A 12363-nucleotide genomic window follows, 5' to 3' on the forward strand; every position below is an offset into this window, starting at 1 on the left:
TGATTTTTGTTTTTACCTTGTAAGCCTCATCAGTAGCAGTTTTCATTTTTTCATTAACCCAACTCTTTAGCTCATCAGAGTCTCTGAAAAACTGCTGGAGATGGAACGAGTCTGCCAGCTGAGCACGGCGGTACATGGCTCTTTCATGAAGAGCATTTCGGCGGCTCAGTAGCTGAAAAAAAATAAAAAGAAAACATTTAAGTAAAGATTTTTAAGTTCTTCAGTTTATAAGAATGTCTACTGTATGCACTGGAAGCTCCAGTGATTTATCCCATATCGTAGTCATACTATTTATAATAATAAAGCAGAAAACATCTGTATTAAATACTTACAGCATCTCTGCGCGTAGCAACGTCATCCATGGCATAATGGTTATTCTGAATCAATTTAGTAGCAAACTCATCCAATGCCTGAAGTGAAAAGATTTTCCATTTATTTTCTGCAACAAAAACTGTTTGTGCAAGTCTACACGGTAAATTATATCTCAAAAGCTCATTGCATTAAAACTAACAGTCATTAAGACATCTACTGTTTAAATCCTTTTAGTCTATACCATCCTTCTACATGTGTATGGATGACCATTTATCAAACCGCACTCTTCTCTGTCAGTCCCCCACCAACATTGCCCCTCCAATCAATAAATTATTTCTTGCTTCTTTAGTGATCACCCAATATAAATGTCTTACTGTGATTTTCTCCTCCTGAGCACTCAGGGATTTCTCAAAATCTTCATGCTTCTTTAGAAGAGCCTCCACACTATCCAGAGAATCACCAAGGTCTTCATTCAGCAGAAAAGCCTAAAGCAAGGCAACAAACATCAGTGGATTTTTATGTCTGCACCCTCAGCTTCTCTAAAAAACAACCTAAGCATGCTTAGTGATGTTTCCTACCATATGACTGGAAAGGAAGGATGATAATTACTGGGACGGTGTTCCCTATACACCTCTAGCAGCCAAAGATTCCAAATAATTATTCTTAGCTTCTTTTTCAAACTATTTCACAAGAGGTATACAAACATAAAAGCAACACGAGTCCAACTTGTCCCAGCTCACAGTTTCAACACAAGAAAGCAGCAGTCACTGCCACTGGTAACTAAAAATGGGTTGTACCTACAGAAGACTAGGCATTAATGAATAACAAACTGGAGAGTTCAAATACATGCACTCACTTCTTGTTTGCTCATCCAGTTGTCAACTTGTTCAGTATCTCTGTAGAAAAGCTGCAGATCCATGCACTGTTCATACTGTTGCCTGCGAAGCTCCCATAGTTCTAGCAAGGCAGATCTTTCATCTGAGAGGATAGTCAGCTAAAGGATTGGGAAGAGGAAATGTATTTAACAGACTGGCTCGTTTACTTCCCAATGTAAAATCAAGATGGATTGAACAGAAACTGTCAGTCTCAAAAGCTCTGTAACCTATAAAAAAGATACTTTGTAGCTTAAAATCTTCAGAAGAAATTAACTTCTAAAGTAAGGGACACAGAGGAAAAAAAAAGCCACAATTTTTATTGGAGTTCTTGCTCTCAAGTTGCCCAACTTACCTTTTCTTTAACCTCATCAGAAGCATAGTGCCCAGCTGCAAGCAAAGCCTGTCCGGACTCATCAGCAGATTTGAAGCTATCCTCGTGAGCATCAATTTCTCCCTATGAAATGGAAGTGAAAAAGTTATTTTCCACAATATAGCTTACAATATAGTGCCAAAGTACTACTACTGAAAATAAATAAACGCAACAGCCTGGAGAGTTTGAAGTTTATCATTCAGGTATTTAGATACATCATGCCAAACAAGAAAACTAGAATCAAGTGTGCATCACCTTATATTGCAGATAAGGAAAACGGTGAACCGTGTGGTACAACCACAGGATGCTACCGATATGGTATTAGCAGCCCTGACTCAGAGAGTGTGTCAGACACACACTTCAGTCTTAAAGAGCTGCTGACTGGATTTGGCTCGCCATTATACCTTATGCTCCTGATGTCTGTCTAGAAGGGCTTCTGCTCCAGCCACATCATTGGCAAGCTCGTCAGCATTTATCAGAGCCTTCATCTCAGTTACCCAGCTAGTGAGATCCCGGAAATCTGCAAGGAAGCGCTGCAACCTTATGAAAACAAGAGAAAAAATGTTTGGGAATCATTTGCTTGCATATTTTCGCAGTCCTTAAACCAAAGATAAAAGTTACAGACATGAAAGCAGTTCCTTGGAAAAAAACAAGGCAATAAAATACCACAATGCAAACAGAATATTAAATAATTAAGTTTTCTATCTGAAAGAGTCTTTTAAAATTAGGAAAACACTAAGTTTAAGAAGTAGAAACCTTTCAGTGTTCCTCCAACGCATGTTTTTCATGTGACTTAGGTAGTAAAAGGAACATTAGCAACAAGTCTATATGTTGAAGACAGCAGAAACCAAAAGATAGTTCTCAAGCGTTTCAAGACAGCCCAGGGGAATGCTTCTGTCACAGTCAAACCAGTGTGTAGGGGGAAGAACTGACAGAAAGTTTCAGCTGCACATGCCTCAGCCTTAGAACAAATAAATTCTCAGATGACTTTCAGCATGTTTTTACAGTTATTGCCTTTGGCACGTGTTTAACACTTATCAGGAAAAACCATCAGTTTCTGTTTCCCTTTTAAATTTGATGTTAACTAAAGAGAATATAACAGTGAAGGCAAAATAAGAATGACTACTTGGTGCAAGATTTATGGTGGTGAAGACACACAGACTGTGAGGGAACAAACAGTAGAAACACAATAACAGAAAGGACAAACTAACCACCACATTAGGCTAAGTATCTTATTCGCATGGTTTCTTAACAGTGATCTAATTGTCTAGTTTTCATAGAGAACCAAGCTGATACAGAAACAAGAATGGATGAAAACAAATCCCACAGAAATAAGGCAACTGTCACAGATGAGTGTAATATTTCTTTTAGTTTAGGACAGCACGCCCAACAATACACCATAACTTAACAACAAAATCACAAAGGCTCGACAGTGAACAGATTTATAATATGCATATTAAAAAACAAAGTCGGATAGCACTTCAGAATGCAGACATCTCTGATGTAATAAAAAGTGAACATGCCCTAAAAACTCAGGGTGTCTTCATAACTGATGTGCATTCAGAGAATGACAAAGAACTTTAAAGTATTTATATAAACTGTTCTTTTTAAAAGAAGCTGATGTGAAGTATCATCTGGTGACTAAGTCTACTACTGAAAACATCAGTATCATCCTTTTAGGAACAGCCTCCCTTTCTTCCATTTCAGTCTTATGTCAAATTTGAATATGGAACAAAGGAAAAAAGGCCATTCTAGCAAGACAGTGCTCCTACCTGTAAGAGTCATTAAGGCGAGCATGTCTCTCTGCTGCCAGAGTTCGGATCTGCTCCCAGTTGGCAATCAGTTCCTCCCGTTTCACTTGAATTTGAGAAGCATTTATTGGGTGAGACTGCTGCAAACGGTCAGCTTCTGCACAAAGTGCCTTAACCTAAACCCAGAGAGTCACAAACAGTGAATAAGCTTCTAACCTTTTTAAAAACAGGTTACCCAGTTTAAACAGTAGGTAAAATGCATCTCAGATGAGTACCTTATCCTCCAAAGCTGCAAGATCTCTTTCCAGGCCTTCGTGCTTACGCAGTAAAGCTTGCACGCTGGCCAAGTCTCTGCCAAAGTCATCTGAGGCCATCAACTGCCCTTTCTCTTTAATCCAGCTGATAGTTTCATCCACATCCCTTCAAAACAAAGCACAAATTGAAAGTAGTAAATCTTTTAGGGAAAGGGGAAGAAAGCAGGACACTTTCACTTATTACCGGCATACCTGCAATGCAAACTTGTATACAAACACCACAGCTGATGACAATAAAAAACTAATAAACCAAAAGCACCTGAAAATATACATATACATTTTTTTTTTTAATTCCCAAAAGCATTCAAGTGTGTTGGCAGGACATTCTTCAGATGGTGTCACCAAATGCAAATGATGAATTATAGCACTACCAGTCAGTTTTCTACCCTAGGCCCCTCTCCAATTTAGTTACAGCAAACCTCAAAATAACAAGCAGCAGATAAGATAGAAGGACACTGCTCAAAGACACCACCCCCCCTTCCTGCCCTGAACAACTGGACTGACATTAGCCAGCAACAACAAACTAAAACAACCTCTTTAAAGGCTCATGTAGGACAGAACAGGGGGAAGCTCTCAGACTAAAGAGAACTGCTATGCAAAATAATGAACAGAACTTTCCAGGTGTTGAAAACTTAGAAGACTGTTTCAGAATTCCCTTTGAACAAGTCTCTCGGTGAGGAAAAATAAAAGAAAACCAGAGAGTGGTAGCCCTTCTCACAATACTGTATGTAGCTAAAGAATCATCAGACTTTTATACACAGATATGACATCATTTCAGCAGATCCAGCCACGATCATACCTGTTGAAGCGTTGAACTTCAGCTGCCCCAAAGAGTTTTCCTTGCCTCTGTTGGGCAAGCCCCTTAAGACGCTGCCAGCTTGCATTTACTTCATCCTGTTTGGACTTTATAAGTTCCTCCTCAGGGTGCTGTTCCTAGTAAGCAAAGGAAAAAACGCAATTTTCAGATGTTCCATTCTAACAATTGACAAAACCTTGAAAAAAACAGTTTTCCAAGAAATCAATTTATAATCGCTGTACTTTCCAAATGATCTCTCAGTTCAGTAGTTTTCCTAAAGTGTCACTGTGTAAACATTGAATACTCATGCAGTAGTCTCTCTATGAGCTATTTAGTCAACAGGAAGAGGCCTGTAAACCAAATACTAAAATCTAGAACACAATACATCCTGCCCTGTCTCCAGCCATTCAAATTGCCAGGACATGTGCAGTAAACAATACAAATTTCCTACCAAACTGCAGGAGTTGGTAGGGAATATTGTAGACAAAAGGTTGCTGCTATATCACACCAGCCAGGAGAGATATTCAACACACATAAACATTTACCTGGATAAGTTTGCCAGCGAACTGGTTCACTTCATTCACTCTTTCCTCATGAGCTGCCAGGTCTGTTTGGAACTCTTCAAATTTCTTCTGCAAAACCTCAACGTGCTCTAAGTCTTGTCCAAGCTCTTCTGAGGTCACTATTGCTTCCTAGCACAATTAAAATACATACATATTTCAGTATAACCTACGAGAAATCACTACCAGAATCCAGGAAGCAAACTGGGCTAATCAGATTTTAAACTACAAACTTTCTTACTTCACAAAACATGAATCTCTCCCACCCAACAGCTCTCCATAATTACAGAAAACATCCTAGGTCACTACGAGTACTATTTTTTTCATCCTTGCTTTTCTTCAATTCTCAAATCATTAAATCAGTTCCGTTATCATAGGCTCATAGTTCTGTGGGTGCTGACCAACGCTGCAGCCATCAAAAACACTGACACAAAATATATATGGAAAAAACATGATTTTGTAACAACAAAATAACTGGCCACGCAGCATCTGAAATTTATCTTTTTCAGTTACTTATGGATTTTGTTGTAGTCTTCTGATATGAGACTTATTTATGCAAAGTGCCCTACCATACTCTGTAATGGTTATGCAGGGTTTAGGGTTCAAACCCGCAGTGACACAAAACCAAAAGCTATCATTACGAAAACCCAGATGATCATTTTGTGGCTTTTCTTGAGATTGTGGTTTGTGGTCTCTTTCCTCAGAGTTCAAAGAATTCAAAGCCAACAGTTCTCTTGCAGCAAGCAGCCTTACAATGTGCACCTGCAGATACTGCAATCTTAAGTAATTACATAAGTAATTAGGTACACATGGCTTGCTGGTTAGGCTGGCCACTTTTCATAACAAATCGTTTGGAACATTTGTAACAAAAATTTGCTTTTACATGTTGTAGATTTCCCTTATAAGAAACCTGAATTTGATTTCTACAAAAAAATACAAAGTTCTTCCTAGAGCAGAACCTAATGCTGGTTAAATTTAGCTATGCTGTCCAACATGCAGCCTTCACCTTACTCTAGTTCCCATTTTTTGTGGCTGCCAAAGGAAGAACAGTGGTTTGTGTACCTACTGCTCACACAACACAAATAGCCTAAATAAAACATACCAATAAAATGAAATGCCTTCAGAAGTTCTCTTGGGCTACCTGAACTCCAGCTGCTATCCAAAGATGGAAATTTCCACACACATTAATCCAGTTTCCCAAGAAGAACACAGCAAACATAGGTAATAATGTACCTTGTCATTGATCCAGTCCATGACATCTTCACACTCCCGTAAGAACTGCACCAGCTTCTGTGCCTGCAACAGCTTCACTCCCTTCTCTCTCATTTTTTCCAGTAGTAACTCCCATAGTCGGTGCAGCTCCTGCAAACGAGTCTAGAACAACAGGATGCTGATATTAAAATCCCATATCAGACAAGAACAAATGTGTTCCCTTCCTGTCCTTAGGATGAGGCTTTTTCCAGGGTGTCATGCTCCTAAATCTTACTAGACAGAGAGCAAAAGTACCTTATCAAATCTTCACCTCCAGTAATTAGTTTAATAGATATAAAATAACAACATAAAATTAGAAATTACCGAACTGAATATTTAAGCACTTACTATTAATTACTGAAACCATTATACAGTTATATTCATAGATGTGAAGTAAGCATTTTGAGATATAACTGGGTCTAAATTCTACAGTAGTGTGAAGTCAGACCCAAAAAACCCCAACAAATCACTGATGTTCCCAACTTTTAAAATGAAGTCAACTCCTAACGTGTAAATCTTGTTCTCATTTTGGCATATATTTATATTTGTGAACACATGTTTTGTTTCAAGTCAAATTTGTGCCACTCCACAGTATTTTCACCGTTTGTCCTAGCAGCAGTCAGATAATAGACTTAGCCAACACTGTTACATATTGCAATACTTAAATACTAGGAGCAGTTATTGGCCTTAATGTTGAGTCTCTGTGGCTGCATTCAGCCTTCCAAAACATTTGGGAGCAACTGTAAATTTTACAGACAATAAAAAGAAAACCACACTCCCACACAGGCACACAACTTGCAAAACAGGAAAGTATCTGCTCCACCCATCACCTATAAGGCTTTGCTCATCTAGATGTGAAACTTGAAAGTCATGCTAGAGAAGCTTTTGAACATCCAGCATGGGTGGATACTTATTTAATCCTTTTAGAAAGTTCAGTTAGGTAGGTTTCAAGGGAAGAGAAAGCTCACACTGCACGATTTTTAAGTGTTGCCCCAAAGGATAATGCAAATGTCAGGCAAGGAAGACAGAAAACATGGCAAAAAGAAGTTGCACTGCACAGCCAGGAGTTTCACCTACTCGTATGTGGGACCCAACTTGGGTGGCTGTTACTATTGGGCGCTGTGCAGTCCTGTACGGCGTGAAAGACTGAACCATTAAAAAGCAAGTTATCACTCCAAGCATAACACAAGTGAGAATTTACACAGAGCAGCACAGCCAAGAAACATTATTATTCAACATCACTCAACCAGCAAGTTATAATGTTCTATCTAAGCAAACAAATGCAGTGGTTAATATCCCAAACATTTGGTCTTGTGAATTGGCTGCTTCTTGATGCTGTGCCTTTTTTGAGAAGAGTCATTAAGAATCATTCATCATCTGCATTGTGACTTTCAACACATATTGGAATTACTGGAGACTTTCCAGGCCAAGTTCCTGGACTCCATGGGCAGAAAGTTCACTTATGAAGCAATGGTGCACTCACTATGAGCTTGGTGCTTAACATCTAAAAGGCTCCAAACGCAAATTATCTTGTGATTTCACTCAGTGTTTGCAGAATTGTAAAACATGTTCTAGAATACAGAGTTATGCACGCAACCTACGAAAACTGCTCAACAAAAAGTCTGTAAGAGGAAAAACGTTTTCAAACTCACTCTTATTGTTTCAGATGCAAAATGGCCTTCATTGATCATCTGATTTCCAGTCTCATCCAGCTTAACAATAGCCCCTGAATTGGCCTGTACTTCAGCTTCAAAGGCCTGGTGCTTCTGCAGCTTCCCCTACAAGCAAAACATCAAAGAACATGGTTGAAATTCAATGCACAGCTCTCCTCCACATACCCCAGCATCAGGATTTTTCACTCACTGTTTGCTATTTTGTACTGAAAGCAAACCAGACAATAGCATAGTTGAAGTCACAGTTGTATCACGTTTTGTGAGTAGATGCAATACTATAGGTATGTCACTGCTGTGTTTGCTCTCGTGCATCTGAGAGTTCTAACATCTGAAAATTCATCTCCCACACAAGTTGGTTTTCTTCAGATATCCTCTTACAGTGTTTATTCACAGAGCTGAAGCACTCAACACATTCTAGGATTAATCCAAGCTGGTTTTACACTACACTACAATAACTTTTTCTATATTGATTTAGCATATAATCTGCTATTAGAAACATCCCAATTGTGTCAAAGACTCAGTGTTCTTGGCGAGTACTTTGCAAGGGTGCATGTACTTGCATCCAACTTCTGTTTATTGCTCTCAGATCAAGTTACACTAATGCATTTGTTCTGTCTGCTCCTATTGACATGGTATGTCATAATATTAACAGTACAACGCCACAAGATAGCAGCAGGACTTGCCTGTAAATTGCTCGGGTCTTTGTAGTTTTCATCAGACGCTATCTGGAGTTTCTCTTGGATCCATTTCTCAAGCTCATCTGCATCACGCTGGAAGAACTGGAACCGATAGGAATCTTCGAGTTTTTGGCGCCTCAGAGAAGACAGCTCCTTGAACCTGTGGTAACGGTCCAGAACCTGCTGACGCCGTTCCTGGATATCTTCTGCTGTTTCCAACACTTTTACCCCACTTGGATCCATTTTCTGAAAGCCAAAAAACACTCAGTTAATGTTTGGTTTGCATTATAAAACAAAGGTATGAAGAGATCCATGAAGGAAGAACCTGTTTTTTTTTGTTTGCTGGTCATTGGGGTGTATTTCTTCTTTAAAACTCACATGTGGTTTACTTACAGTAAGTAGATATGTATACTGAACATAAATAAATAGAGACACATAGCAGGAAATCACAGGGAAAGAGAATTTACAACAGCATTAAACATCTGCTTGTCTTGGAAAGCTATGGCTGCCACTGCCTGCCCAGCAGTACAAAGGCCATGCTACCCACATCTCACCATGCAAGCATGGAATAGATTGTAAAAGGGTGCTTCAGGAACATGTCAGTGTGCACTTATGCATATATGTGTGTATACATACATATGTCCACGTGTAGATATATAAACATCAGATCTTTCCTGGACAACATGAAAACTTTATTTAGTTAAAATACCGAATAGAGATAAGCTTCAGTAATGATGTTTAACACTGTTCCTCACAGAACAGCTAACTAACCCACATAAGTACATCTATATGCATACAGACACATACACAGGGATTATACATGCATATGTTGATACACACGAGTGTGTGTGTGTGACACAGCCACCCTGCTCTCTCAATAAACAGCCATAAACCCACCCTGCCATGCCTTACACACATCTGCAAAAGCCAACCCAGAGGCTCAGGCTCCGTTTCACAGATCTGATGTTGTAATTTGAAGGAATTGAAGGAGTATTTTGTATTTGCAATCACCTTTACTTCTCAGTTCCTAAGCTTTCAGAAAGCAGTGATTTTCAGTAAGGAACCCGTGCATTACAATAGAAGTGTGACACAAATGAAGAAGTACCATTACTGTCAAAGAGTTTGGGTACTTACATGCTCTTTTGACAACTTGCTATGCGTATCAAGCAGCTGTTGCAACAAACAATCAGTGCTTGAGCAATTATGCAATTAATGTCTGGATGTACAAGTGTTCACATGTACAGCTTGGTTAATGCTTTAATTATAAATGCTGTAAGCATCAAACTAAACCTACCTCCCATCAATCCTACAAAATAAGAAGTGGAAGAGAAAGTGTAAAACTGCATGGAAAGACACAGGCAACCTCTGAAATATGCTGTTAAATACAAAATTAAGTTCTTTAGGCACTAGCTATAGCTGCATGCTTTAACTAGATGCATATCTTGCATAATGACATGAGAAACTCACCAATTTGGAACAGTATCTGCATGGCTGTGTTTGCTGTGTGCATTCCAGGCACTTGCAGTGGGGCAGAGCCCCCTGCCCAGCACTGCTGTGTCACAGCAGCTGTTACCTGGCAAACTCTGAACTCAGCTGCAATGCAGCAGTTCAAGGAAGGAAGGAAGGAAAGCTCAGCTCTGCTCTCTCTTCCAGGTGTGGCTGTTCTGCTGTTAAGAGGGGTGTGGAACAAATGGGCTGTGGAGGCTGAATGGCAGCAATGAAGCTTGGGGGTCACTGCAGGGGGACCAAAAGCTCCACTGGATTGGTATATCTGAGCTTTAAAAGATCAAACCCCAAATATAGCTGGAGGCCAGCTATGGGTCATCTCTTGCAGAAGACAGCTGTATGAAGGGCTGCTTCAGACTGTCTTTCCCCTCTAGGAAGCAAGCCAGAAAAATCAGAGGAAGTTTTTAGCAGTAACTTCCTTCCCCGAGCTGCTACATTGTGTAGCAACTCCAACAACTCTTTCTTGTTTCCGTTTTCCATTTTGAAACTGAATTCAGCAATAACAAAGGGGCAGTCAGCCTAACCCCAATGGACCACTCCTTGTGGATAAGGGCATCACCAGGACAAAACAGAACCCTCATTATGTTTCAGAACACCACACATACAATGCCAGACCAACTGTCAGCTTATATATCAGTAACCTCCGCAGCCCAAATGACCTCAAATTACTTTAAATTGTTATTCTATTAAATAATTAAAATATTAAATTGCTGAAGCTAGTTAGATCACTAAATTAATCTTCATTAAAATAAAAGAAGCCCCAATGCAATTTAGGCCAGTGGCTGGTTTGCCTCTCAGCACACCAGTTATGCAATCTGGCTCCTCTTTTTGCTGGGATCCATCAAAAGAAAGGCTCCCTTTATAACTACAGCAAGTCGAGCTAGTCCATTGTAAAAGAAGTGCTTTGCTCTAGCAATAATAGACTGTTCTTTCCTGCAGCAGATAGCTGACGTCAGCAAGGCGAGATGGTGCCAGAACACGATCAGCAGTTGCTGGGGAACTCTGTGCTCTGAAGTCATGGATGCTGCAGAACACCACCCCTCAGTGCCAAGGGACCGAGTGAGATGGTTCCAAGGCTTTTTGGTTCAGTGCACCATCTGCATTTCAGCCCAGAGAAGAAAAGGCTCCAGGGAAACCTTATAGTGCAGGGAATGTGGGAAGGGAGGGTGCAGTGACAGGACAAGCAGTAATGACTTTAAGCTAAAGAAGTGTAGGGTTAGGTGTTTGGAAGAAATTGTTCACTCTGAGGGCACTGAGGTCCTGGCAGAGGTGCCCAAGGCCATAATGGGGCCCTGGGCAGTGGGGGCTGTGCCCACAGCAGGAGCTGGAACCAGACGATTCTTAAGATTCTCCCAACTCAAACCATGCAGAGGCCTCCCCTCCAGCACACCTCTGCACGCCCGACAGCAGATGGGATGAACAGAAGCTCTATGAGAAGCACAGCTCACCCCGCAGCCAGCTGACCCCCCCCCAGCCTGCAGCCCCACCCTGCAGTGCCTGCACAGGCTGATAAGCTGCATAGAGACAGGCTGCGGGAGGCCACGCTGGGGGTGCAGTGTGCTCCTCATGCTGCAGGACGTGGCTCTGAATCAGGCCTTGCTCCCCTGAGAGTATCCGCCGTTCTGTCCGTGTGCTGTGAGACTGCACTTGGAAAGTCACTGATTGGCTCATGGTTAGCTAAAGGGCAGCCCAAAATGCTCCGTCACGCCGCACTGCTGCAGTGGTACTCAAAAATAAATAAATAAATAATAAAGCAGATTTAAGAGCAAAAAAAAACCAACCAAACAAGAACAAGTGAAGTCATTGCTCTCCTCCTACAGGCCAAAATGGCCAGCTTGCCCCGTTCTGCACACTGAGCATCATCAGCATTGCATATCAGCAATAGTGCTGGGGTGGGGGAGGCAGCGAGGTGGGCTCAGCAGGAATGACAGCAATGCTGGCAGGGCAGAGGTCAGCGTTTTCCTGACCTAAATGTGGTTTCAGGGATTGAAAAACTCCAATGCAAACTACACTGAGCGCTGCACAGCAGATTTTGGCAGCTTTTTCCAAACAGCTACACAAAGTTGAAAGACAAAAACCACCGTACTTGAAAAGCAATCAGATATCACTATATAGAGATCATGCACCCAGCACTGGTGACCCCAGCAGCAGCACTGCAAGGTTCTGTGCTGTGTCTCACTTGGCGATGCAGCCCCAAGCCATGGGGACACCATCACTGCTTCCATGGGATCCAATCACCCCGTGGCTTTACTCATAGAAAGGAATCACCCTGCCTGCT

At 41.0% G+C, this 12363-nt stretch overlaps 1 protein-coding gene across 31 annotated transcripts in view; it reads right to left on the minus strand.

Annotated features, from left to right (window-relative positions):
- Window positions 1–12363, minus strand: part of SPTAN1 (spectrin alpha, non-erythrocytic 1) — a 43606-nt gene that overhangs the window by 27447 nt on the left and 3796 nt on the right. For 16 of the 31 annotated variants that reach the window (XM_085521382.1, XM_085521380.1, XM_085521375.1 and 13 more), the window contains 13 exons: window positions 8586–8825; window positions 7882–8007; window positions 6212–6352; window positions 4964–5110; window positions 4422–4555; window positions 3584–3728; window positions 3330–3484; window positions 1962–2097; window positions 1540–1641; window positions 1169–1306; window positions 687–797; window positions 333–410; window positions 17–172 (listed from right to left, as the gene is read on the minus strand). In XM_085521382.1, coding sequence (XP_085377508.1) covers window positions 17–172; window positions 333–410; window positions 687–797; window positions 1169–1306; window positions 1540–1641; window positions 1962–2097; window positions 3330–3484; window positions 3584–3728; window positions 4422–4555; window positions 4964–5110; window positions 6212–6352; window positions 7882–8007; window positions 8586–8822 — 1806 coding nt within the window. In that variant the 5' untranslated portion in view covers window positions 8823–8825. Of the gene's footprint in view, window positions 1–16; window positions 173–332; window positions 411–686; window positions 798–1168; window positions 1307–1539; window positions 1642–1961; window positions 2098–3329; window positions 3485–3583; window positions 3729–4421; window positions 4556–4963; window positions 5111–6211; window positions 6353–7306; window positions 7376–7881; window positions 8008–8585; window positions 8826–12363 lie in introns of all 31 variants that reach the window. The other 15 variants (XM_085521360.1, XM_085521381.1, XM_085521367.1 and 12 more) reach the window with 1 other exon arrangement.

The sequence above is a fragment of the Coturnix japonica genome, chromosome 21 (genome assembly GCF_054131305.1).
Source record: "Coturnix japonica strain WE chromosome 21, WE-NBRP24, whole genome shotgun sequence".
Lineage (NCBI taxonomy): Eukaryota > Metazoa > Chordata > Aves > Galliformes > Phasianidae > Coturnix > Coturnix japonica.